Here is a 26,153-nt window from a genome sequence, read left to right as displayed (position 1 = left end):
CTTGAATGAGATACATAACACATACATGAATGTCAACACTTGGAAAATAAGTTAAATGATTTGTTGGCATTATGAACCTCATTTGTCAGTAACATTCATAATCTAGTAATTTTGAGACAGTAGACATTTTCAAAATTGTGAAACTAGCATTTACAAATCATTACATATTCATCAAAATAAACATTATCAATAAATTACAGAGATTTTGTTCGCGACATGAATACGCTCTATATATGAAAAAAGGTGCTATAATTATTGGAATCTTCTGTAGAAGTTGATGATCAAGCAGTAGAGTCTCTGATCATGAATGTCACTACTCAGCCCCCATCATCTGCATAATAACAGTAACAAAGAATCTTAATTATGAGTTTTTGTGCATTCAAAAGCATATGTTTTTGCAAGAGCCAAGATGTGGCTAAAATTAAACAATTGAGAAGTATCAATACTGAATAGCCTTACCTTGAATATATCTCCAAACATCCCCATAGGATTCCTTCGCTGTACGCCATAAAACTTCTCCGCAATATCGTCTAGCAACTAAATCACAGTTTACATGTCAAATATCGTCTAACAACGAGGAAAATAAAGCATACAACTTGGAATGGTAAGGTAGCTGACCTCATTGAAGGCAGGTTCCCTCTCGATACATGGCTTGAAATTTGATCTCAACATATTAAAAAGGGGAAAAGCGTCTCTCTCCATCCTGCATCAAAGAAAAAATATAATTAAAAAGGTGTTGAGTGCACGATGGGGCGTTATATATTGAGCTGCTCTCACTCTTGCTCATTCTCGGTAACAAACTATGATGAGCACTTAGCTTTTTAATTTGTATTGAGTGGTTTATTAATGGTTTATGTCTCCGTTCCTTATGACAGATTTTGATTATTTTCTTGCACTCTAAGGAACAGAGTCATATATTTCTAACACAATTGAAGCACTTCCCTATATCAGTGAAGGAAAGTTCTTGTATTGTATCCGGTAATAGATGAAATACAGGAGAAAAATGTCCGTTTCCTATTCATTAGAACACGGGTTAATCAATTTAACGATTGAGAAATATAGTCAACTCACGTTTGCAAAAGATAATTGATGAACTGCATCAAGTCTGTCTTTGGAAAGTCAACATCACCAGTTTGAGTTTGCGCCTTTATCTCGTCCACTAGTATGTTTGCATCCCTCAAATTACCTAAAGATAAATACCTATCATGCAAGAAATGAGCAATTGCTTAGTTTGAAACCTTGTAACATGCACAGAATTACAGGTCAAAGACATCAAATTAATAAAAAACAAGGATTTCAATATCCAGTGAAAATAGAGGATGAATGCCCTTTATTCACCAACTGTCACCTAGGATGCCCGCTAAAGGGAACTAGGAGACAGCTCTTCCTGGTAATACTAATGCACGCATCCAAGATAAATAGTAAGACATCTAAAGTGAACATTCTCCTTGTTTATCGCATATTTGCGAGAAACAATACCAATCTAGCTTTCGGTGATCCAAATAGGAAGCATTTATTTTGTCAAAGAACACTTGGATGCCAACACATAGTACAATATAGAAAATGAAATTAAGCCGAGTAAAAAAGCATCAAGAAACGTAAAAAGTTTATTCTGAGAATATCTATGAACTAGTTGTAATCCAATAAGCAAAAAATAAATAAATTAAATTTCAACTTTGTATAAATGGTTATTTAGGTATCATAAGCACAAAGCACCATTGGTATCCAATAGCGAGATAATATGTATAATAAAGCCAGTGGACGGTGGGATTGGTCCCCTCGAATTAGTCGGTCATAAGGCTGGATACCGAGTTTTCACAAAAAAAAAAAAAAAAAAAAGCCAGGGAATTCAAAAGTGAAAATTATGCTCTCAAATGCTTTTACACTTTTACCTTAAAACAGCCCGAGCAATGGCCAAATCATCTTCACCGGGATAACACTACAACATTTGAAAAGCATATCAGTGAACCATCTTTAAACCAAGTCAAAAATACAAAATGAATGCAACAGTTAATTCCAGAATTTAGTTTAAGAAACACCCAGTAACATAACATACGAATCATAGTATAATAAACGTTAAAAACATAATGTATATGTTGAACAAAGTTTTAGCATAAAAAGTAAGATCAACATTTTTTTGGTATGCCTCCACAGAATTTTGTAAAGTTGAACCAAATAACAAGGATAAGAAAGTTAGCAGGCTGACCTTTCCCAAAAAGTTCACTAGTGTAGTAGCGAACTTCTTCGGATTATCTCCTCTCACAAAATGATATGTCACTCTATTCATGTCCTGCATGTAAAAAGCACATTGTCAGTCGTTTACAGAAACAAAGGTTATAATAGGTTTAAGGTTTTTCAATCTATACATATTATGAATTCAAGAGAAGCAACAATGAAGATTCCGTAGAAGCAATATTATGAAACGTACCACCTCAGGACTTTCAGAAAATATGTATTCAGCCAGCAAAATGTGCAGTTCTGGAGATCCAGTTTTACATGTTCCAAATTCAGCAGACCACCTGAATAAATAGAAGCAAAGCCAAAAATATTGAGTTATGCATATTACATGTCCCTGCATATTACATGCAATGTCCCTACCAAGTACCAACTGAGTTATGCTCACAGGGAGAATCCACTCTATAGCCAAAATAACATTAAACGTTTTTTATACTCTTATTTGAACTGAACACTGTATTTAACATTCACTTGCATGAAAAAGAGGAGATCAGTAAAAGAAAAGTATAATCTATAATATATGAAATTTCGCAAAGTCTTACTTGATAGCAGCCTTTAAGAATGACGAGCATCCCTCAACATGCGTCTTTGCACTTCCAATGTTTTCTGAAAGTTTTTGCATGTCATCGACATCCCACAGGTGTTGTGGGAGAGGAACCCGAGGAAATCCTTCATATATTTTTTTGAGACGATCTGCCATTGAAATTTATTAGTAATTAGTAACAGGAATTGACGTTTTGTGGTTAAATACTATACATGTTTAAAAATTCCATGGAATTGAGTTACGGAGTAAGAACGAGATCGAATAAAAACAAGTGTTTCAAACTGATTATAGGACAAACCAAAAGATTCGGTGAGAATAAGTTTTTTTCCTCCGGCTCAAAAAAAATTGAAGGGTAAAGGAAGGATAAGAACGCACCAAAAGTTTCATCGTCATATGGAATTTTCCCTTTGCCTAATGTCTCCACAAACAATAACGCAAGCTCTGATCCACATGTAACCTTAGATAAAGAGAAGATACAACTTAAACTTTGATGTTTGTCAACTGCTAAAACTATTTGCATATATTCTTATCATAAAGATCTAGTATATGTGAGTAGCATTGTTCAGCTAAGTCAAATGGCAACAATGAAAAATCTAGTAATTTCTCAACCACAGGAAATAAAGATGATTAAAGTATATCTCGAAAGACAACAAAATAGAAAAATGTAGAACCTGCCCATTAGCCAATTGAAGGCATGCTCCTGAATGTAAGAGATCTAATGCTTCAGAGTACCTCTCAGCAGCTACATATCTGCATGTCAACATAGTGTCCGAGGTTAATAGAACTTCAACAAGCACGCTCTAATTAAATAGTACTCTCCAATTAACACCAAATAACAACATATGTTGTATTCCCGCGAAGAACCCTGCATTCTTCACTCCTCCTAAAACACTAAACTGGTTCATAAGAAAAATACTCCAAAGTCCTAACCCCGTTCATAGGAAAATACCTCATAAAACTCGGCATTCACCAACCTTTACAATACCTAAAATTTCACTGTCCAGCACCAAAAACAATATAAATATTATGAAAAATCTTAGGGTATATCTATTCTCTACATTTAATCCTTTGCATTGATCTTGAACTTGTCTTTCCGAGTGACTGCCAATATAAACTACTATTGTGTCACATTATACTAATCTGCCACACACGTCACACCCCCAATTGGTAACTTTTCCGATTTAGGGCCTGTTTGGATTAGCTTATTTTTGAGTTTATGCGAAACAACTTATGCAAATAAATAAGCTTTTATGTATTATTATAAGCTATTTAAGATATTTTACAGAAAAACAGCTTATAAAAACACAATTTTTGTTAATGAAGTAACATAAAAGTTTATTTATTTGCATAAACTATTTTCATAAGCTTAAAAATAAGCCGAATCCAAACGGCCCTTAATCTAATAAACTATGGAAAACATAATTATTTACAATTTTAAAATTCTCACAATGAAGATAATATGAAGAGTACATAACATAATATACATTTTTGTTGAATTATAAAAGCACATAACATAAGCTTGATAATAAGTAACATCAAGAAATTGTTTGAACCTTGCACTAAGAGATTTATACATCTGTTGAGCTCCATAATAATTTCCATCTTTCACAACTTGCTCCAATTTTTCAATATTCTGCAATTCAAACCATATTTCATAAAAAACCTCACCCAAAAAAACCCAGAAACAAAAACATGCAATGCCTCAAAAAAAGTCAATACAACATTAAATGTCACAAAGAAAAAACCATTACAACCAAAACAAAAATTAAAAATCAAATTTTTAATTAAAAAAGAGTAATTTTTATTTATGATTATGAATTAAGAAGAAACAAAATTGATGAATCGTAGATTTTAGGTACCACTAGAGCGGGAGGAAGGTCGAATCTTTTGGATCTCTGCCGCGACATGATGATGAAGTTTCTCTGCGTGCTTTTGCAAAAACAGGAAGTAAAAAAGATTTTTTAAAAAAAAAAAGAAAAGAAAATTATTCTATTTATAGAAGGATATGTACGAGAATTATGAAATTGTTGAGGGACTAAATTGAAAATTTAAATTTTTTGCCAATAAAGGATTAATTTTTTGCCAATAAAGGACTAAATTGTTGAGTGAGATAAGGGTTTTGTAAAGATGAGTAGCAAAGTATTGTACTTTAGAGGAACACCATTAACAACATTGTGGAATCCAAAAATCCAACACAAGTTGTTACAGTTTCGAAGGTTGTCTTCAAAAACGATAAATTGTTGTTCTCTTCAACCTCCAAATGTTTCTCATTTGGCAAAAACTGCTCATATCTCTCTTACCCCAACTGAGGTTATTCTTTCTTTTTCTTTTTCTTTTCATTATAAATATCCTTTTGTTTTAAAATTCAAATAATGATTGTGATTTATCTTATTTCAGGTTGAAGAATTTGGTCCTAAAATTCAGCAGGTGATAGGATGGTAAGTTTGAATAAAACCCCCTTTTATTTTATTTGGCTATTTTAATAATTTATTCTTATGAGGTTTCATAAACTTGGGGACAGTTTGGATTGATTTATTTTTGAGTTTATGCAGTTTTTATGTATTATTATAAGGTTTTCAAGATATTTATGATAAAACAGCTTATAAAAATACAATTTTTGTAAATAAAAACTTGTGAATTAACACAAAAATTTATTTATTTTCATAAGCTATTTTCATAAGCTCAAAAATAAGTCAAATCCAAACGGGCCCTTGGTTATTTGATTGATTGATATTATGAAGATTAATATTTTGTTTCTAAAGGAATGGAAACTTGAAATTTAGATTGACTTGTGCGACAGGTTTGGACAGTTGCAGGGTGTTGATCTGCAAAGCATTGAGCCCTCCATAAGAGCAGGTGCTCTCAAAACCAATATCATAATAATTTTCATTTATTAATTATTTCATATCCTTGCTTTGGATTTTCTCTAATGTTTGTTTGCATAAACTTCGACGCGAGCCATACTTTTGAAATACAAAAAAAAAGGGGCTTACCTTGCCACTGATCATACTGTGTTATCATTAAGCTTGTGGTAGTAATGAACTATTCTGCATACTAGGATAGTGTCTTTGTTTGACATGTTATGTATGAAATTCAGATGCTGTAGTTGTTTTGTTTGTAGTAGCAGCTGAACTCTACAGTGTTGCTATGATTTAGGATTGGAGTTTATTGAACTCTACAGTTTATTAAAAAAAAAACACTACGACTATTGAAATATGAAGGGGTGACAGAAGTTAGTCAGGGTTATTGTAGGTATAATATGCATATCCTGAGTATTAAGGTACATGTGTAAAGCATAAGCGTTCAATTGACATCCTTAATAAGGTATATCACCTACATGTGAGAGCAACCAAGACTCTTGGCCAAGTGATTTTAAGGCCAACCTTAGGATACTCTGAAGTCGACCTCGTGCTCCTAAATTCAGTTCATGGCAATGTTAAAAAAATGTCTGGCCAGCGGCAGCCACACACTGCCACAGACCTACAGTGATTAGTCATTCACTGAAAGCTTTGAGATGCACTAGATTTTGAAATACCCGAATATGAGTGTGTTGGATTGGGTAGAAGTCCAAATAATTAGGTTTCAACCCAAACCCAAACTAGAAATAACTGAACGGATCTGCAAGTTACCGAAAAAGTTCTGTCATGTTTTCATGATGATGGTCTTCATATGTTGTCCAATTCTATTGTAAGTTGTGATTGTGTAACCTTCATTCATGAATTGAAAATGTATGGTTAGTATCTTAGTCAGTATTCACAGAGAAACGTTGATGTTATTGTTGTTCTTATTGTTTTGTTGACCTCTCGGTTTGGGCCCGGCTTTTGTATCTGCTTCATTGGTGTAGTTATGCCTTAATCGAGTGTGCTAGGAATCTTATGTATTGGTGTGGCGGCTAGTTTAGCTAGTTTCCTGCATAATTCTACGGGGTTTCTTTTTAATTGTGATATGAACTCTAGCATGTCTTATGCTTGGGGGCGCTTGTTTAATTCATGAAAAATCATTGTTGCTTCATGTTATCTGCAGATACTGAAAACAATTTGCGTGACAATACTCCTGAAGCATTTGATCAACGGTGAGTTGTTTATTCATTATTTGTAACTTGGGCATATTTGATAACCAACTAACAGTGCCTCACTGAGTGGTATATTCGTGACAGGGATGCCATCATCGCTTCTGTTCCAAGCTATGAGGAGCCTTACATTAAAGTTCCAAAGGTCCTAAATGTGGACTAAAGTTGCTTAGATGAGTTATTTTGCTAAAAAGAAATTATGAAGACTACTATACTACCGTCTTGTACTCTGAACTTCTTGATTCTTTTTATATGAACCAGCTCTTATTCTGAATTCTAATGATGGACAAATTTTGAAATCTGCATCATCATAATTTGGCTATTATGTGTTTGATAATGTATTTGTATATATAGATACAAGATTTATCACAAAAATTCAATTTTTTGCTGATTCTTTCTTCATAGGTAATATTATGTTTGTTTGTCATGATTGGAGATGGCCAGTATTTAAGTTGTTTCTGTGGATTAGAACATGAAAATCTCATAAGCAGGTAGAGGATAGGATTTGTCTCTTAATATGCCTTTCATTATCTTCATGGACGGTCTCATTGCTCAAATTCAACCTTACCAATGCTCATGAGTTCTGGGATGGGCGATTTCTAATCTGTTGTAGCTAAATTACACAATGAAAGTGCAGATTAAAATTCCTTTTGCTCCTTTTGGTTCTTTTTTGGTACATTGGCTAAAAAGAAAAAGACAAAAAGAAAACTAAGCTCTAGGGTGGAGTACCCTTAAAGCATCAGACAGAAGAATGCTCTTTAAAGCTTCAGGAGGGGACTCCCAAATTTTTATCTTGGTATCATTTGCCGAACCCAACTTAGCAAGCCAATCAGCACTGAAGTTTCCTTCCCTGAGAGAATGAGATAAAGTAATGTCCCAATTCAACTTCAACATATCCTGGATGTTAGTAATAACAACAGCGTAGCAATGATAGATGCTATGTCCCTTCAAAATAAGATCCAAGACTGTTTGGGAATCCGAATAACACAAGATGCTCGAAAAACCCAAGTCTCTCGCAATCTTCAAGCCATGGTAAATTGCCATAAGTTCCGCAAAAGTATTGTCTTTTAAGCCCAAGTAGCCACTGAAACCAATGATCCAGCTACCATCGCTTCTACGGATTAAACCTCCAAAACCGGTTCTGCCTGAGGTGCCCAAACAACTACCATCCACATTTAAAACATATCCCTCCTGTCGAGAAGGATGCCATGAAATCCATCTCATGGAATCATTAGTCTGAATTGAACCAGGAAAGCAAGAATGAATAATATCAGCAAGTTTGTGCACTTCCAACACAATTTTGTACAAACTGATGTTTTCTTTACCAACACAGACAATATTCCTCGCTCTCCAATTCCACCACAACGCTGCTACAAATAACTGAGCACCTGAACCTTTCACATTGTTATTCAGCCAAAGATCAAGATTCATTTGACTATAGAATTCACCATTTCGAAAGCCAATAGCATCCCAAATACGAGCAGCATCTGGACAATCTCTAAGGCAATGCAGAGTAGTTTCTACATTTGCTAAACATCTGGAACAAATATTACTTTGGGCAAGATGTCGATGATGCAACATATCAAGAGTTGGAATGGAATTATGACAAATACACCATATAAAAAATTTAATTTTTTCCGGTGCTCGAAGATTCCAAATCCATTTCCAAGACTTATTGTTAGGATTTTCTTGCTTCTTTTTCAACAACTAGCTATAACCAGAAGATGCAGTATAAACACCATCCAGACTACCATTCCAAGTAAAACAATCGGGTACACCAACGTTCAACATAGGATGAAAATTTGAGATGAGATTCTTTATGTCAATCGTCAAAGGAGTGTAAAGCTGATTTAAGTGCCAAGAATCATTAAAAAATACATCCTTAAGGCGTAACTGACTATCCTGAATTGCCACATAATCTAATGATTTGCAGAGAGGATCCTTAGAAATCCAAGGAGTGTACCAAAAAGATGAGTTTCCATCACCAATCCTGTAATAAAACCCGTCAAGGAGGGCTAATTTAGCCTTAGAAATTGAATTCCAAATAGGGGAGCCAAATTTCCTTTTGCTATTGAGAAGAGGCCTATTGTGTAGATACTTGTCTTGAAGCATGTGAACCCAAGGCTTATCAGATTGTTGTTGCAACCCCCAAACCAATTTACCCAACATTGCTGTGTTTGCTTCTCTTGCAAGACGTACACCAAGGCCGCCATCTTCCTTAGATTTAGTGACCACATTCCACCCAACTAAATGAATCCCTTTGTTGGAGTTGCCCTTCCATATGAATTTTCTAGTCATCATGTCAATTTGAGAGCAAATAGATGAAGGGAGCCAACTAATTTGCATATAGTAAGTAGGAATCGAATTCATCACCGACTTCGCTAATGTGACCCGACCAGGCTTAGAGAGCAGCTTATTTTTCCAAGAAGCCAACCTACTATTTAATTTATCGATGATAAAGGCAAAGTCAGCTTTCTTGACTCTTCCGGTAACCATAGGGAAACCAAGATAATTACCTAAAGAATTTGTACTGCGGATGGAGGAGAGAATAGTTATCTTGTCCCTTTTGCTGCAGGGCACACCTTTGGAAAAAAGAACTCTAGACTTTACACAATTAATCTTCAGCCCAGAAGCAATGTTGAAGCTATTAAATAAATTGGCGATGGTTCTCCCTTGAGCACAAGTGGCTTTTGAAAAAAGAAGGACATCATCTGCAAAAAATAAATGAGAAAATCTAGGTCCATTCTTAGAAATCTGAACGGGGCTCCAAGAATTCTTCTGCACAGCTTCAGAGATAGCAAGAGAAAGCTTCTCCATACAAATCACAAAAAGATAAGGGGAGAGAGGATCCCCTTGTCTCAAGCCTCTAGTCGGAGTGAAATTCGGTAGTCTTTTCCCATTCCAAATCAAGGATAAAGATGAAGAGCTCACACAATGCATAATAAGTTTGATAATTATCGGAGGAAACGTATATGGCTTGCATATATTTAAATTCCATTTTAAGTGCATAGCAAGTTTCACTCCTTCAGCTCCATTCCAATGGGTAAAGGTAAAAAGGGTGTGTATTTTTTTTTGCTGTTGTGTTTTTTGTCATCCTTTTGACATTCTATTTTGTAGTGTTTGTGTTGTCTTAGTGTGTGTTTGGTTTGGCGGTGATTAAAATTGAGTTTGGTAGAATTGAGTTTGACAGAATTGATTTTGGTTAAAAGTGAGTTGATTGTAAATTGGTTTATGTTTGGATGTAAAAGTAATTCTTGTCAATTCATATTGTTTGGATATCTTGAATTAGAATTACTTTTAATTGTATAATTACCAAAATGGGTATTAATATTTTATGTGTATAGTATATCTAAAACTAGTTTTCATTTATAATTTGATTTATGGGTTTTATTCAAGACAATTTTTAAGATAAAATATTCCTTCTATTTAGTAATTTTAACGTGACCCATCTCATGAATTAAAATAATTATAAAAAAAAAAGGAATTCTCTAGAACTGGTAATTACATTTAGTAATTAACAAAAAAAATAAATATATAAGTCTCTTTGATTGACATTCATTTTCAATGAAACGATGAAGAACACTCTAGTACCATATTCCCTTAACAAAATTTCATCTCTCCCATTCTTGTTTAATTCTTCTTCAATGTTCCCATCTCCCATTCTTCTTCAACATTATGGATGACATCATCCTTTATTCCCTTATTTTAGTTTTTCTTTTTTGACAGGACCCTTTTTTTCTATTTTTAGATTGCCAAAATTTCTAAAATTTTCATTTGTGTTCTCATTGCTATTTGGTTGGAGCTTCTGTGAAGATTGGGTGTTTTCCTTGCTCTTCCTCTTCCACTTTAATTTTTTTTTTCACCCAGATCTGGAACAGCTTGCAGTGATGAAGAAGAAGAAAGTTGTTTATGTGTAGAAAATTTGTAGAAGCTATGGGTATTTGGGTAAGTATACATGTCACTGAAAATTGATAGTCTAGAATCGATTTTGCTTTAACTCATAAGCTCCAATTTGTAGCTTTTAGTTAACTCGCGTTTGGGGCTGCAGAAGCAGGTTTAGGGATTCACTTTTACAGTTATCCAAACATCACAGGAAAAGGTTGAAAGCACGTTTGAGCATCAGACTCACGTTTGGGATAAAAAAACGCATAACCAAACATACACTTAGTATGCCCCAAGGCATCCTCATTTTCACCATTGACAGATAGAGTTTAGTTTAGGCTCAATTATTTTAGATTTCATTAGGCACGATCAAGTGATTTATTATTATAACACAACCAACAGGGCCGATTCCGACATTCTAGAGGTCCAGGGCAAATAATTAAAAGCACCCCTAATATTAAATTAAAATTAACTATATTTATTATGAATTGATCTCTTAAAATAAAAGTGGGAATCGAACTCACCACGCTCAACAGTGGCAGTTAACACTCATGCGCACCACTAGACCACTGAAAACTTAATGAAAATTATTCACCAAAACAGATACTAACCAATATTTACGATGATGGACTTGAAAAAAAAAATGAGGCCCCAATATTTTGGAGGCCCTGGGCTGGGGGCCTGGTTGCCCTGGCCAAAAACTGGCCCTGACGACCAAATATTATAACTTATATAAGTAGCAAAGAAATATTTGTTGAGCAAACTTGAATTAAAATTATACTTTTGTATTAATGTTTTAAAGAATTGACATCTACTTGGTTGATTGGAGTTAAAGTTAGATAAACTACCACCTGGTAAGGATGGATACCCATAGCATAGTGGAAAAGTCACCGGTCATCTCCTTAAAAATGGAATAGATTAATAGAAGCCTTAGAAAACTTGAAGTTTCTGTTTTGGAGGTTAAGAAAGAAAGTTTTATATTTTTGTTCAATAGAGGGAGCAAAAAACGGGCTTTGCTCTCCTTTACAATATGAAGAAAGAAATAAGGGTCGAAGTTTAGACCGCTTTCAGTAGTTCTACCTATAGAAAAGACTCGGATTGTCGGGGGAGGGGAATTGCACATTTGGTTTGAAACTCTCATTCTAAGAGTCTTAGGTTCTAGAAAACCTTCTAGTAAGATGCAAGCTTAGTTGAGTTCAATTTTCTAGGATGCTAAAGAAATGAGATGGCTAAGGGGCGGGAAATCAAGCAGGAAAGTCATCGGTGACGGCGTATTCTCTACCTAACAAGAGCTATGTTGATGCCCCTACCACATGTAGGGGTAACTTTTATGGCATATATATACATGTTTTCCTGAAGTAGTAGTTTTGTATTTAGCAATTCTATGACCAATATAATAATACTTGTGAAGTTTTTTGCAAATGTCAATGGAGATGAACTGTTGGCCATCAGGGTCTTTGTAGTTTTGGCAAATTGATTATGTGATAACCATTTCAAAGATCCCTAGTCAGTCCTTTAAAACAAGTTGAGATCCCTTTCTGTTAAGGTTAATTATTCACATTAAAGAAAATATCAAGACATTAAAGAAGATCAAAGCTTCAGCAAAGGCCAGGCGTGGAAATATGTTCTATGTTGAATTCTGTCTTCAGGGCAAAAAATATATTTTGGAGCATGTGTTCTTTTTTAGGAGTACATTGTTGTAATTTGTAAACTGATGGTATAAATTTTTTTAATGTATACATACATAAAGTAGGCCAAGAGTATAAAAAGGTACATGAAAATAGTTTTTCATTTAAAATTATATTTGACCCAATTGAAAAATATAATTTAATTCCTTTTAGATTATAGTTTGAGATAAAATTTAGGGAAAAATACACTAACCTCCCATGAGGTCTCTTTAAATGACACAAACACCCCCTCCTCTATTTTTATATTAGACACACCTCCCATGAGATCTCTTAAATAGATAAAAATCTCCTTTATCAACTTAACACCGTTAATTAATCTGTTAACCACTCATTATAGACACTAACCTCCCTTAAGATGTCTTAAAATGGATAAAAATCTTCGTTGCTTATCAACTTAACACTACTTGTCTAGTACATCAACACTACTAACTAGTACATCAACAAACTTGCTCAGCAGCTAGGTACTCTATTTTCTTTTGTGTATTTAAAGTTTCTTTGGTTTCTTTGATTCCTACTACTAATACATCAACAAGCAACTAACATCAGCAGACAATGGGGTTGGATCCTCTCCAATTTTCCCTTATGTTTTCTCTCCTTTTTCTTAATCCAAAGGTTGATTTTCTCTCCTTTTTATTCTTTGTAATTTCTCAACCCTTAGATTAAAAAAAAAAAAAGAGAAAACATGAAAAAAATTAGAGAGGATCCAAATCTGCAGAGAATATAGCAACCATGCATGCAACACAATAATTACTTAGAAACTCTCCTACTATAGCTTCTCTTTTGGTTGGCTTAGTTAACATATGATGACAATATTGTTTTAATAAGAATAGGCAAAAGTAATTAACAATTAATAGTATTCAAGTCAAATCTGTCTTTCCATGTCAATCTATATATATAACTGATAACCAACTATTAAAGATCATTGAAAAAATAAGCGTGCTTGTTTCTATTTTGTAGTTTGACAGCGTTTAACATTAAGTAACGGTAAGGGAGGTTTGTGTTATCTAAGAAAACAGAGGGGATGTTAGTTACATAGAGAGTTCAGGGGAGGTTAGTGTATTTTTTCCTAAAATTTAATATACTATCTATAAATCATAATTTACACTTGTAAAAAAATTACGCTATCTCATAAGTGTAGCTCAAATGATAGCTACCAGAGACATTATTGGAGTGGTCGGGGTTCGAACCCCGAATTTCACATTTCTCCACATTTAAATGTGTGAGTCTAGCCACCAGACTATACTTAAAAAAAAAATAATTACACTAATAACAAAGAATTAAATATATTTTTGGTTCTACAAAATTACTAACTTTCCAACACACAATTTTAATCTTATAAAATTCAAATTAAGTGCGTAGATTAATTCTTGCAATATTTGAATGAGAAAATTAGATAGTTATCTTTCAGACATGAGTTATAGTCTTTAGCTTCAAAGAAACATAAATAGGTGTTCATGATAACATGGATAAGAGATAATTTAGTAAACACTAATGTTATTTAAACACATATTTCTAACAAAAATACAACAAAAGCATACTTTTAACTTTTTTTTTAATATTTTTTGTATGTTTTGATAATCGTGCTATGAGTAAAGATAATACGATGTCGTATTTTTGTCTAGCTTTTTGATGTTGATAACATTGCTCTTTTAGTAAATTAGATATTTCAAGTTAGCACATTGTGTGAGCTATAGAATTTTGGACCATCACTAGTTAATGGTGCTATTCACTGTCACTCCACAATCATGTAGAGACTGTACTACAAATAAAATAAAATCTCTCATACATGGTGAAAGTCCTCTTAATCAAATAAAATAAATATTTTTTATAAAGTCATTAAAATAAATACGGTAATTTAACCCTCTATATATGATTATATTTAAATGGGACAAATTAAAGAGAAGAAAAAGACAATGGCGATGTGCAAATGCACGTGTATCAAAAATTTATATCCCACATCATGTTTATTCCCTCTTTTCGTTTTTAACTAACATTTGAGAATCATGCGCATTATTTATATAATTTACTTTGATCATATATTTTTATTGATATAAAAATAAATATTAGTACATGAGATATTGTTCAATTTGTCTCGATGAGTATTTTCAAAATATAAATTTTTTATAATTTTTATAATATATAATAAAAAATATTAGTGATTAAAGTTGTGCATTTACATGTGTGTCGTGATCTAAAACGACATTTAAAAAGAAACTGAAAGAGTAATATTTTAATTTTACTACTTTTGTCGTTTACTTTTATTCACCACACATTAAATATTTCGATATGAAATCAGATTAAGTGAAATCGTAACTACATACAGTCAACGACTTTAAACTGTCTGATTAAGATCAAACGATTTAAATCTATTCCAATGTGTATAAGTGTTTCGATTTTATAAAAGTTGCGAAACACTTTTACAATAACGGAAGGGAACATTATGTGAAGTGAACAAAATTAAATGATAAAAGGGTAAAATTGAAATATTGTATCATTTATAAGGGTGATAGTATAAATATATATAGGGGTGGAAGGAAAAAAATTCCACGTGTATATAAATCTAGTGCATGTCATAGATTTGTTTTGGCTCAATAACTTAGTGGGGGGTGAAAGTGGAATTATAAGGCTAAAATTTATCGATAGCATTAGTAATTAACGATTATTTAAAACTGCTTTCTTGACTTAACCATCTTTTGAAAAGATCGTCACTAACATATGTAGAAGATTTTTTGCAAAAATAATGATGGTTTGATTTTGAACCAAATCAATTTGTCTTTTACATTATTGGGAAAATGTCAAATGCCAAGGTGCTTTATTTTCTCATGATCATGTAAGATAGCGTGGCTTCATAAAAGCACTTAGGTAAACCAAAAAAAGACAACATCTATGCATAATTTTTTCATGAGGGAATACAACAAATATAGAAAATTTATGGAAAATATTTGACAACATATATAGAGATTTATCTTCATATAGTAAAATTAAACATAGTGGGAGAATGTCAAATTCAAACTCACAATTTTATCCCAATGCCTAAAAGCAATATATTACCTTTGAGGTGACTTTCCTTCATGCCAAAGTTTATCACTATATATACTAGCTACATATGGAGAAGCATTCACCACGTTTCTTGGTAGCAACTTCAAAGTTTTACCTATATAGTTTGCTACCTTATCTATTGACTATTGTTAGCTAGCATGCATGCACACTAAATATTTATTTATATATAGAGTACAATCATATTGCTATTTCTTTTCAATTTCAATGTCGTACTATATAGAGTATACAGGAGCCGACCCAACATTGGAAGGTTTAGAGTGAATTTTGTGATGAGGCTTTTTAATGTCCATAAAGGTATTTTAGTAAAAATTACTAAATTTTGGTTTGAATTTTATATAAATACATATTAGGATATAAAACTGTTTATTAAAATATTAATTAATTTTGTCAAAAATAAATAAAATTAATTGGTAATAAAATCAATCAATTAAATAACTGTTGAGACGATATCATTTTATAAAATAATTTATTTTATATTTTTGGAGGTGTAAGGTTGTTATATATATATATATGGGGGCTGCTAATTTAGACCCAGTTGGGTCTAAATTAGCAAGGTGCACCTTTTGAGTTGGACAAAAATACCCATTTTTTAATTTTTTGGAAGAATAGAGCAACAGGGGCATTTCTGTAATTTTATGCAACAGTACGCGCGCCCCCACTTCTTTTTCCCCCCCCCAGGACACGTGTCACGCTGTTATTTGCCAAAACCAAAGCGCGTGTACCACACGCGCCGACAGGCGCGAGTGGCTGAAGCCCAATCGCGGAGAGAGAAGCCTTTTTAAAAAGGCAGGCCACGTGTCACTCTTTCATTGGCTGCGTTAATTTTTTTTCATTTAATACTTTAAACTCGATTATTTCGTCGTAAATTAATTTTTTATTTTTTAATTTTTATACCAAAATTCATAATTTTTTTTTCTCTACAAATAGAGACTTGGTTCGTTTGATTTGGACACCGAAAAAAAAACGCGATTTTTCACTACTTTAAACTCGATTATTTCGTCGTAAATTAATTTTTTATTTTTTATTTTTTATACCAAAATTCATAATTTTTTTTTCTCTACAAATAGAGACTTGGTTCGTTTGATTTGGACACAGAAAAAAAAAACCCAATTTTTCACTACCTTAATCTCATCAAATAACTAATAATCAACTTACTGAAACCATCCTACCAGGAAAATGGTTTCAGATTACAACTCTCTGAAACCATTGTACCAGATAAATGGTTTCAGAAGCAAACACAATTAATAAATTACTCACTGAAACCATTCTACCAGTAAAATGGTTTCAGAGTACAACTATGTGCAACCATTCTACAAGCTAAATGGTTTCAGAAGCAAATAACTAATAATCAACTTACTGAAACCATTCTACCAGCAAAATGGTTTCAGATTACAACTCTCTGAAACCATTGTACCACATAAATGGTTTCAGAAGCAAACACAATTAATAAATTACTCACTGAAACCATTCTACCAGTAAAATGGTTTCAGAATACAACTATGTGCAACCATTCTACAAGCTAAATGGTTTCAGAAGCAAATAACTAATAATCAACTTACTGAAACCATTCTACCAGCAAAATGGTTTCAGCTTACAACTCTCTGAAACCATTGTACCAGATAAATGGTTTCAGAAGCAAACACAATTAATAAATTACTCACTGAAACCATTCTACCAGTAAAATGGTTTCAGAATACAACTATGTGCAACCATTCTACAAGCTAAATGGTTTCAGAAGCAAATAACTAATAATCAACTTACTGAAACCATTCTACCAGCAAAATGGTTTCAGATTACAACTCTCTGAAACCATTGTACCAGATAAATGGTTTCAGAAGCAAACATTAGTTTTTAATTATCGTTTTATCTCATTTAAGGTAGTGAAAAATTGCGTTTTTTTTTTTCGGTGTCCAAATCGAACGAACCAAATCTCTATTTGTAGAGAAAAAAAAATTATGAATTTTGGTATAAAAAATAAAAAATAAAAAATTAATTTACGACGAAATAATCGAGTTTAAAGTAGTGAAAAATTGCGTTTTTTTTTCGGTGTCCAAATCAAACAAACCAAGTCTCTATTTGTAGAGAAAAAAAAATTATGAATTTTGGTATAAAAATTAAAAAATAAAAAATTAATTTACGACGAAATAATCGAGTTTAAAGCATAAAATGGAAAAAATCACGCAGACCCATTCATATGCTGACACGTGGCTGCCTTTTTCAAAAGTAAAATTTTCTCTCTCCAGCTTATAATCTAGTGTGGCGCAGACAAGATGGTAGGATGATCTGGGCTGTCTGATCAATCAGACAGCCTTAATGAGATCACATCTTGGCTGTCTGATGGAAATCAACGGTCTGTAACCATGGTCCTTCCGTACGCGCGCGACACTGGATCCACGTCTATTAATTTTTAAGAAGGTGGGGGCGCGTGTCATTATTTTTTTTTTTATGTAAAATTACAGAAATGCCCCTGTTGCTCTATTCTTTCAAAAATTAAAAGAATGGGTATTTTGGTCCAACTCAAAAGGTGCACCTTGCTAACTTAGACCTAACTAGGGTATAAGTTAGAAAACCCCTATATATATATATATATATATATATATATATATATATATATAATAACAAAGCACGAGTTTGTAATGTACCAAAACAACAAATCACGAGTTTGTATAATAAGTATTATTTTTTTCTTTACATTTTACTTGTCAAATTCATTATAAAGGGGACATATATTTTCAAAAATTTGTTGAGGTTTTCTTTTATCTCGTAAAATTGAGATAAAATATGAGCAACACACATCAACTTATATTGTAAAATTCATTTTTGTAAGCAAGGTTAGACATATTATAAACTTTTAACATACATAGTATCAGCTTATTGATTTGGGTTATTTGATGCAACATCTAATTAAACCTACAAATATATACATATTTGATGTAACTCGGTTTTTTTTTTTATTAACTTATGTCTTGCTGTCAAATTAATTCGTAAATTATATCGCTTACCAACAAATTAATTCATAAACTATATGACTTAGCTTACTGTTAAACTATATACACATCATTACAGTATGTAACAAAACTTGCAAAATTTATCAAAGAGTGTTTAAATGAGATGGTAATTAAGGATCTCTTCCTTTTTAACCAAAGATCCTAGGCCAATTTATAAAAAAGAACATGCAAAATTTACAGAGAGAAGATGAGGGAGAGAATACTACATGACATTGTTTTGTTTTTAGAGGCCAAGAATACATGCTACCCGGATCCTCATCTGCAGCAATGTCTGCAGCCATCCTGCTGCAATGCAGTAACCGTTGAATGAAAATTCTGGCCAATTTTAATTTTACGCCTTATTACTCCAAAATTCTTTTGGTGGAACACCTTATTACTCCATCTCATGTATTCTGTCAATGGTTACTGCATTGCAGTATGGCTGCAGCTGAGGATCCGGGTCGATATACACACATTATTATTATTAGGTTTACGATTTTCAATATAAATAGCAATTTTTTTTAGGTAATAAATAGCAACTTCAAATTTATATATATATAGCTAACTACTACCTTAACTTTTGTTAGCTATCATATACATACACACCAACAAACAAACAAAAAAAAATACATACACACCAAACCATATTTTTATAGAGTACTAGTAGTCTAGTACAGTCATATATTCTTTTTTTCTTATAGTAATAAGAGTACAATATTCTTAATTTACCAAAAAAGAAAAAGAAAAGAGTACAATCATATATTTATTTTTAATATCATACTTGTTTTTTTATATATATCAAGAGGAAGCACACACATCACTAACTATATATAGCTCTAATTTAATTAATTATCCATGGATAGTCTTATCCTTAGACTCCGAAGGTGACTTATTATTGGCTCTACCAACACCATTTCCTCCACCACCTGAATTGCCATAACCACCGCCATGAGCACCACCATTCCATCCACCACCTGAATTACCTGAGCCACTTCCATAACCACCACCATGAGCACCACCACCTGAATTACCTGAGCCACTTCCATAACCACCACCATGAGCACCACCACTACCAGATCCATAACCATATCCGGATCCGGACCCAGACCCGGTTCCGAAACCAAATCCATAACCTCTACCAAAACCAGAAGGAGAATGTCCTGACCCTGAACCGTAACCCCAACCACTTCCTGGTGCTGATCCCCATCCCCAGTTATAGTCCCAGTTCGGGCCGTGGCCCGAACCACTTGCACCAGATGGTGCACCACCGCTTGCCAGGTCAACTTTTCTTCCACCGATGCCGGCTGCTGCCATGGAAATGATGATCATAAAGATAAGAAAAATATATGGGAATTTGAGATCATTAGTGTTGAATGATAGCATTTTGTGTTGTGTGAGATATGTAGTTGTTGTTATTATTATTATTGTGAGGTAGGTTTTTTCTTTATAGAGAGAAAAGTGAGGTTTTGTGATTCTCGTGAGGTTTGTTTGACGCGGTTTGGATAGTTAGCTAGTGCATGAAAGGGCTAACATAATGGTATGGGATGAATGAATGATCATGATGTATAAAACTAGTAAGATATATATAAAGTCATAAAGCTACACGTAAATTCTAAATGTTTTTCTTTATTCAATTCTATCGTGAAAAGGTGAAATAAGTCATCATACACAAGTTAATTAATTCTACTATTTCATCAATAAATTCATCATTAGTGTAATACTATTTTACTTCATATTAAATAAAATTTTATTTTAGAGTTATATATATATATATATATATATATATATATATATATATATATATATATATATATATATATATATATATATATATAGGGGCTGCTAACTTAGACCCAGTTGGGTCTAAATTAGCAAAGTGCACCTTTTCAGTTGGACCAAAATACCCATTCTTTTTAATTAATTAACCAAATTACCATCAATGGACGCGGATCCAGTGTCGCGCGCGTACCGCAGGACCATGGTTACAGGCCGTTGATTTCCATCAGACAGCCAAGATCTTATCTCATCAAGACTGTCTGATCAATCAGACATCCCAGATCATCCGAATCCATCAGATTCCAGCGCGTGCACCACACTGGATTACACCCTGGAGAGAGAAGAATCTACTTTTTAAAAGCAGGACACGTGTCGCTGTCTGATTGGCTGGGCGTGATTTTTTTCCATTTAATACTTTGAACTCAATTATTTCGTTGTAAATTAATTTTTTATTTTTTTTTTATACCAAAATTCATAATTTTTTTTTCTCTACAAATAGAGACTTGGTTCGTTTGATTTGGACACAGAAAAAAAAACCCAATTTTTCACTACCTTAATCTCATTTTTCACTACCTTACATCAACTCACTGAAACCATTCTACCAGGAAAATGGTTTCAGATTACAACTCTCTGAAACCATTGTACCAGATAAATGGTTTCAGAAGCAAACACAATTAATAAATTACTCACTGAAACCATTCTACTAGTAAAATAGTTTCAGAGTACAACTATGTGCAACCATTCTACAAGCTAAATGGTTTCAGAAGCAAATAACTAATAATCAACTTACTGAAACCATTCTACCAGCAAAATGGTTTCAGATTACAACTCTCTGAAACCATTGTACCAGATAAATGGTTTCAGAAGCAAACACAATTAATAAATTACTCATTGAAACCATTCTACCAGTAAAATGGTTTCAGAATACAACTATGTGCAACCATTCTACCAGTAAAATGGTTTCAGAAGCAAACATTAGTTTTTAATTACCGTTTTATCTCATTTAATTAACTAAAAATAGTTTCAGGTCTCCAAAAATTTCATAAAATATACCAAAAGTTCCAGAATATTATCTACTATTTTCCTGGTATAATGGTTTCAGTGAGTTGGTTGAGTGGTGCGTGTTAAATTACAACACACAAATAACGTATTTAGTAGACAAAAAATGAGATTAAGGTAGTGAAAAATTGCATTTTTTTTTTCGGTGTCCAAATCAAACGAACCAAGTCTCTATTTGTAGAAAAAAAAAATTATGAATTTTGGTATAAAAAAAAAATAAAAAATTAATTTACAACGAAATAATTGAGTTCAAAGTATTAAATGAACAAAAATCACGTCCAGCCAACCATTGTGTGACACGTGTCCTACTTTTAAAAAGCAAATATTTCTCTCTCCAGGGTGTAATCCAGTGTGGCGCACCCGCTGGAATCTGATGGATCAGGATGATCTGGGCTGTCGGATTGATCAGACAGTCTTGATGAGATCAGATATTGGCTGTCTGATGGAAATCAACGGTCTGTAACCATGGTCCTTCGGTACGCGCGCAACACTGGATCCGCGTCTATTAATGGGTATTTTGGTTAATTAATTAAAAAGAATGGGTATTTTGGTCCAATTGAAAAGGTGCACCTTGCTAACTTAGACCTAACTAGGGTCTAAGTTAGAAAACCCCTATATATATATATATATATATATATATATATATATATATATATATATATATATATATATATATATATATATATATATATATATATCCCACAAGTCATAGTTCAACAGACAAAAATGTCGAAATTGTTACGTTAGACGTCGTGACCCGGGTTCGAACCCGGGATCTCAAAATTATATGTGAGTTTAATTTTAGTGGATTACCACTACATCTAAGACAAAAAAAAAAACAAAGTTAAATATATATTACTTTTTTGGTTTACAATGGAGCCGAAGATCGAATCCAAAATTTCTAGCATATTATCTAAATCCTTAACCACTAGACCAAAACTAATGATTGAGTTAAATATATTTGTTTCATTTACTTTGAAATATTTATAAAAAAAATGGTCATTGTTAACCTTTTCCTTCTAAAAAGGCCGACGTGTTTTTGTCTCTTTATCTAAGACTTAAAATTATCATTTTTATAGAAAATTGAGACTAAAAATAAATAAAGTTTTATAAGGATAAACTTAAAAGATCCTGACTTTATAGAGAAAGAAATTGGCCATCAATTTTTCTTTTCTATTAATGTCTTATATTTTTTTATTAGAAATAGTTACAGTGATCCAAAATTGGACTCCAATTTTTGAGTGCTCAGAATTTAATGTATGAAAATAATGTGGTTGGAAAAAAATTCCACTAAAAATTGTCAATTTTCTTTTATGAATGTTAAAAAGTTGTTTATAATAGCTTTTTTTTTTTGGTACATGTTTATAATATAGCTTCTTTAAAAGCCATATTTTATAACTATTTTATTTGAAAAAATCAATTTAATTTGATAAATACTGTTTTTTTTGGCCCATGAGAGTGGATATATATAAGTGGGAATAGATTTTTGTTTCCTAGCTGACAACCCGTGAAGAGCTATAGGGCAAGTTAGTGCAAGAGATCGACCACTTTTCATCCTTTTGTTAATCAATAATTTAGAACGTAATGATGATACAAATATTAGTGTGAGGGAGGAAAGAAGAACAAGAACAACACTTGTAAATGGGAAGATAGTTGCTATCGTGTGACCAATATTCCACTACCGACTTCATTATAGTTCTATTCATAATAAGTCTAAACAAGTTGTGTCATGCAAATATTTGTCATGTTTGAGATAAAAAGCATTCAGATATTTTCAGGTTTTTTAGGGGTACATTTTGGATCGCCACTATTTCTGTTTCTCATTGGTTTTTGATTCAAAATGCTGTTTACTTCAATCAAATAAAAAACGATTAAAAGTTGCTTAATGTTAGATAAGGCGGCAATAAATAATCTCCAATACAGAAAATGATAATTGTTTTTTGGATTCTATATATTTTGGTTCAAGGTAGTATTTTGCGAAGCATCAAACAATAATGATATGCATGAATTTTTTGAATATAAATTTTGTGATTTTTTGGATATAGTTTGTTGGTTTCGTTTGTTGAATAGAAATTCTCTGGTTTGTTTATTTGTTGTTGCTCTTTTTTTGGATATAGATGTTCTATTAGTAGTAATCTCATATATTGTTTGTTGTTTAACTAAGCTATCAAAATAAAATAAAAAAATTCATGAGTGCCTAAACTTTTTAGCCCCACTAGTAATTTATGTCTGGGTCCGCCCCTGATTACATTTCACCTTTTACCTCTCAAATTGGATGGAACAAATTGAGGATAAAGTGGTGGTATGGTATGAGATGGAATCTATTCCATTTAATTTCATTCCTTTCTTGTTTTTATAATCCCAAAAATGAAACATTATTAATCTATTACATCTCTTCCCATTTCATTCCATCTCATTTCATCAATCCAAACATAGCTTAAGTATCGTGTATCCATCCATTTAACCCTTTGTTCGTATAAGTTTAAGATCGAAACAAAATTCTCTGTGTTTGGATCGGTGATATGGAATGGAACGTAATGGAATAACATTTCGTTGTTTAGATTTTTTAAAAATTTTAAATAGAATGGAATGGTAAATATGGGATCTATTATATTCTATGAAGCACGAACACTTCTATGATTAGACGTGTCATGGGTCAGACACGTGTCGGTGTCTTACACTCCTATGACACTCATCCGACATGTGTCGAATAGCTTAAATAGGTGTCTAAAAAAAATATTTTTTCCTTTTACTCCGACACTCCAAAGGTTGATGTTCAACACCAGTAAGACACTCATGCAACACGTGTCGGACAAGTGTCCTAAATTTTTTTTATTTTTCTTTGTTCTCTTCTTAGAAACATATCAGACATATCTACAAGGGTTGTAAGTGTGTCGAAACAACAATGCTGATCAATGAGAGATTAAAGAGATTACATTTTAATTGCAATATTTTAAGCTTTTTCGATAGTACATAGATAAATAGAGGTCAAACACTAACGTATCTTGTTTTAAAACTTTTTTTTATATTGAAATAACTTGCTCAACTTTGATGCATTTGTATATATTTTGATTATCAATTTGGATTTTTATAAATATGTAGCGGTATCGGTGTCCTCTATTTTTTACATTAGCAGTGTCGGAGAAAAGAAAAAAAGAAAAAAGAGAAAAAAGAAAGAAAAAAACGTAACAGATGGAGGAAGAGAGAAGATAGAGAGCGGTTGTGTAAGTAGGTTGTGTAATAGGAGTAATGAAATTTCAATTTTAGGGTTATAGCTTTTATTTGGGTTTTTGGGTCAACAAAACTAGGTAAATTAATAGCCCAAAATATTATAAAAAGGCTACTTTTCTTTTTAACCAAATAAAAATAAATCAAGTATATTTTACTTACAATTTTTTTTTGGTAAGATATACAATTATTATTTATTCTTTTAAAACCTATAAACATAATTTATTTGTATACGACATTCTTTATAAAAATTTATTTATTATTATTAGTGGTATATGTCCTTGTTTTATAGAATTTATGACATTCTTTTTATGAAATTTTCAAATTTTCATATTTTTTATACTTTTTTAAAGATCGAGTTATCCGATTCAACCGGTTTAATAACTATATAGTCTTATCATAGAGACCGGTTCATTCCATCGGTTTAATCTGGTTTGTCATGCGGTTCGACCAGTGACCCGATGGTTCGACCAATGAACAGTGACCCAATGCCCTCGTCGGTTCGATGACCGGTTCGGTTTTTAAAACACTGTTTGGGGGTATAGGATGGAATCACTTATTATAAGTAATCTATTAATAGAGTCAAAATCCTCTCCATTTTTTATCTTCTTCATTTTTACCATTATTAATGTTTTGTGAATATAAATGCAATAATGTGATATTTGGTGGGTCTAACTATTTAATAATATATATTTGAAAAGTATTCAAAACTATAGTGATGGAGAGTGAAAATAAAAAGAATCTCAATTCCTATTACAACTAAGTATAACTTGTTTTTTTTCTCTCATGCAAAATTTGAATATTTTCAAATAAATATTAACATTGGATAATAAAATTATAATTTATTCCGTTCTATCCACTTTCTAAATGTTAAAGGGGAAAATCAATTTCATCCATAATAGAATATTCAAACAGTAGAGTGTAATCTCTACTCTTTCCATTTTTTTCTGTTCCACTTCATTCCGTTCTATTCGATTATGCTCTGTTAGTTTTAAATTTCCTAAAGAGAGCTTATATACATAGGCGAAGTCTACTGTGCAAGAGTAAGTTAAGTCTTGCACCGTGCAAGACTTGTTATGTTCATTGGATCAAATTAACCTATAACATTGTTACATGTACCGTAGTATCATACTCCCTCCGGTCCTTTTTATAAGAAACACTTTGAAATTTTTATTTGGTCCTTTTTATAAGAAACACTTTGACACAATTCCATTTGTACCCTTATTAAATACAATCAAATAATTCATTATAATGCTAGTGCATTAATTAGAGAAGTCTATTTCCCATACTAGTCAAAGGTTAGTTTTGGAATATAACATAAAATGATAGAATCATTAATGAGAAAATTTACCTTCGTTGGTCTGTGTGATTTTGTCAAAGTGTTTCTTATAATAAGGACCGGATGGAGTATTATTTAGTTTTTTTATTCAATTTTTTATTAATTAGTTAAAGAATTAATTTTTCGTTCTCTCTCCTCTGTCACTTGAAAAGTTCATCTCTTCATTCTGAAACTCTTGTTATCCTTTTCTCAAAAAAAAAAAAAAAACTCCTGAATCTTGATATTCCTTGTTGATCATAGTTTGTCTGTGACCTCAGAAAATTACATTTGCACAAATAAATTCGGA

At 32.3% G+C, this 26,153-nt stretch overlaps 3 protein-coding genes across 3 annotated transcripts; 1 reads left to right on the top strand and 2 right to left on the bottom strand.

Annotated features, from left to right (window-relative positions):
• Positions 1 to 47: 47 nt before the first annotated feature.
• Positions 48 to 4,850, bottom strand: LOC123918931 (protein GET4). The gene is made up of 12 exons (XM_045971112.1): positions 4,639 to 4,850; positions 4,333 to 4,412; positions 3,451 to 3,529; positions 3,155 to 3,236; positions 2,778 to 2,928; positions 2,429 to 2,519; positions 2,207 to 2,290; positions 1,893 to 1,939; positions 1,072 to 1,200; positions 619 to 703; positions 460 to 537; positions 48 to 331 (listed from the first exon to the last, which is right to left on the bottom strand). The coding sequence occupies exons 1-12, from the start codon at positions 4,684 to 4,686 to the stop codon at positions 314 to 316; spliced, it is 972 nt and encodes a 323-aa protein (XP_045827068.1). The 5' UTR covers positions 4,687 to 4,850; the 3' UTR covers positions 48 to 313.
• A 56-nt stretch (positions 4,851 to 4,906) lies between these two features.
• On the top strand, positions 4,907 to 7,122 carry LOC123918942 (glutamyl-tRNA(Gln) amidotransferase subunit C, chloroplastic/mitochondrial-like). Its single transcript, XM_045971139.1, has 5 exons — positions 4,907 to 5,089; positions 5,177 to 5,217; positions 5,580 to 5,635; positions 6,803 to 6,851; positions 6,936 to 7,122. The coding sequence occupies exons 1-5, from the start codon at positions 4,907 to 4,909 to the stop codon at positions 7,009 to 7,011; spliced, it is 405 nt and encodes a 134-aa protein (XP_045827095.1). The 3' UTR covers positions 7,012 to 7,122.
• Positions 7,123 to 19,110: 11,988 nt separating this feature from the next.
• On the bottom strand, positions 19,111 to 20,031 carry LOC123918922 (putative glycine-rich cell wall structural protein 1). Its single transcript, XM_045971100.1, has one exon. It carries the CDS (start codon positions 19,846 to 19,848, stop codon positions 19,315 to 19,317), a length of 534 nt encoding a protein of 177 aa, XP_045827056.1. The 5' UTR covers positions 19,849 to 20,031; the 3' UTR covers positions 19,111 to 19,314.
• Between the last annotated feature and the right edge of the window lie 6,122 nt (positions 20,032 to 26,153).

Source organism: Trifolium pratense, linkage group LG1 (genome assembly GCF_020283565.1).
Source record: "Trifolium pratense cultivar HEN17-A07 linkage group LG1, ARS_RC_1.1, whole genome shotgun sequence".
NCBI lineage: Eukaryota > Viridiplantae > Streptophyta > Magnoliopsida > Fabales > Fabaceae > Trifolium > Trifolium pratense.
This window is presented reverse-complemented; position numbering and strand designations above follow the sequence as displayed.

Bases quoted from the DNA above. Each gene is read 5' to 3' on its own strand.
- LOC123918931 (XM_045971112.1), bottom strand. From the start codon at position 4,686: ATGTCGCGGCAGAGATCCAAAAGATTCGACCTTCCTCCCGCTCTAGTG. The intron at 2,520-2,777 runs GTAAGACTTTGC...CTATTTATTCAG, and splicing joins TTCTTAAAGGCTGCTATCAA to GTGGTCTGCTGAATTTGGAA. The intron at 1,940-2,206 runs GTCAGCCTGCTA...CAAATGTTGTAG, and splicing joins TAGTGAACTTTTTGGGAAAG to TGTTATCCCGGTGAAGATGA.
- LOC123918922 (XM_045971100.1), bottom strand. From the start codon at position 19,848: ATGCTATCATTCAACACTAATGATCTCAAATTCCCATATATTTTTCTT.
- LOC123918942 (XM_045971139.1), top strand. From the start codon at position 4,907: ATGAGTAGCAAAGTATTGTACTTTAGAGGAACACCATTAACAACATTG. The intron at 5,090-5,176 runs GTTATTCTTTCT...ATCTTATTTCAG, and splicing joins TCTCTCTTACCCCAACTGAG to GTTGAAGAATTTGGTCCTAA. The intron at 5,218-5,579 runs GTAAGTTTGAAT...CTTGTGCGACAG, and splicing joins ATTCAGCAGGTGATAGGATG to GTTTGGACAGTTGCAGGGTG.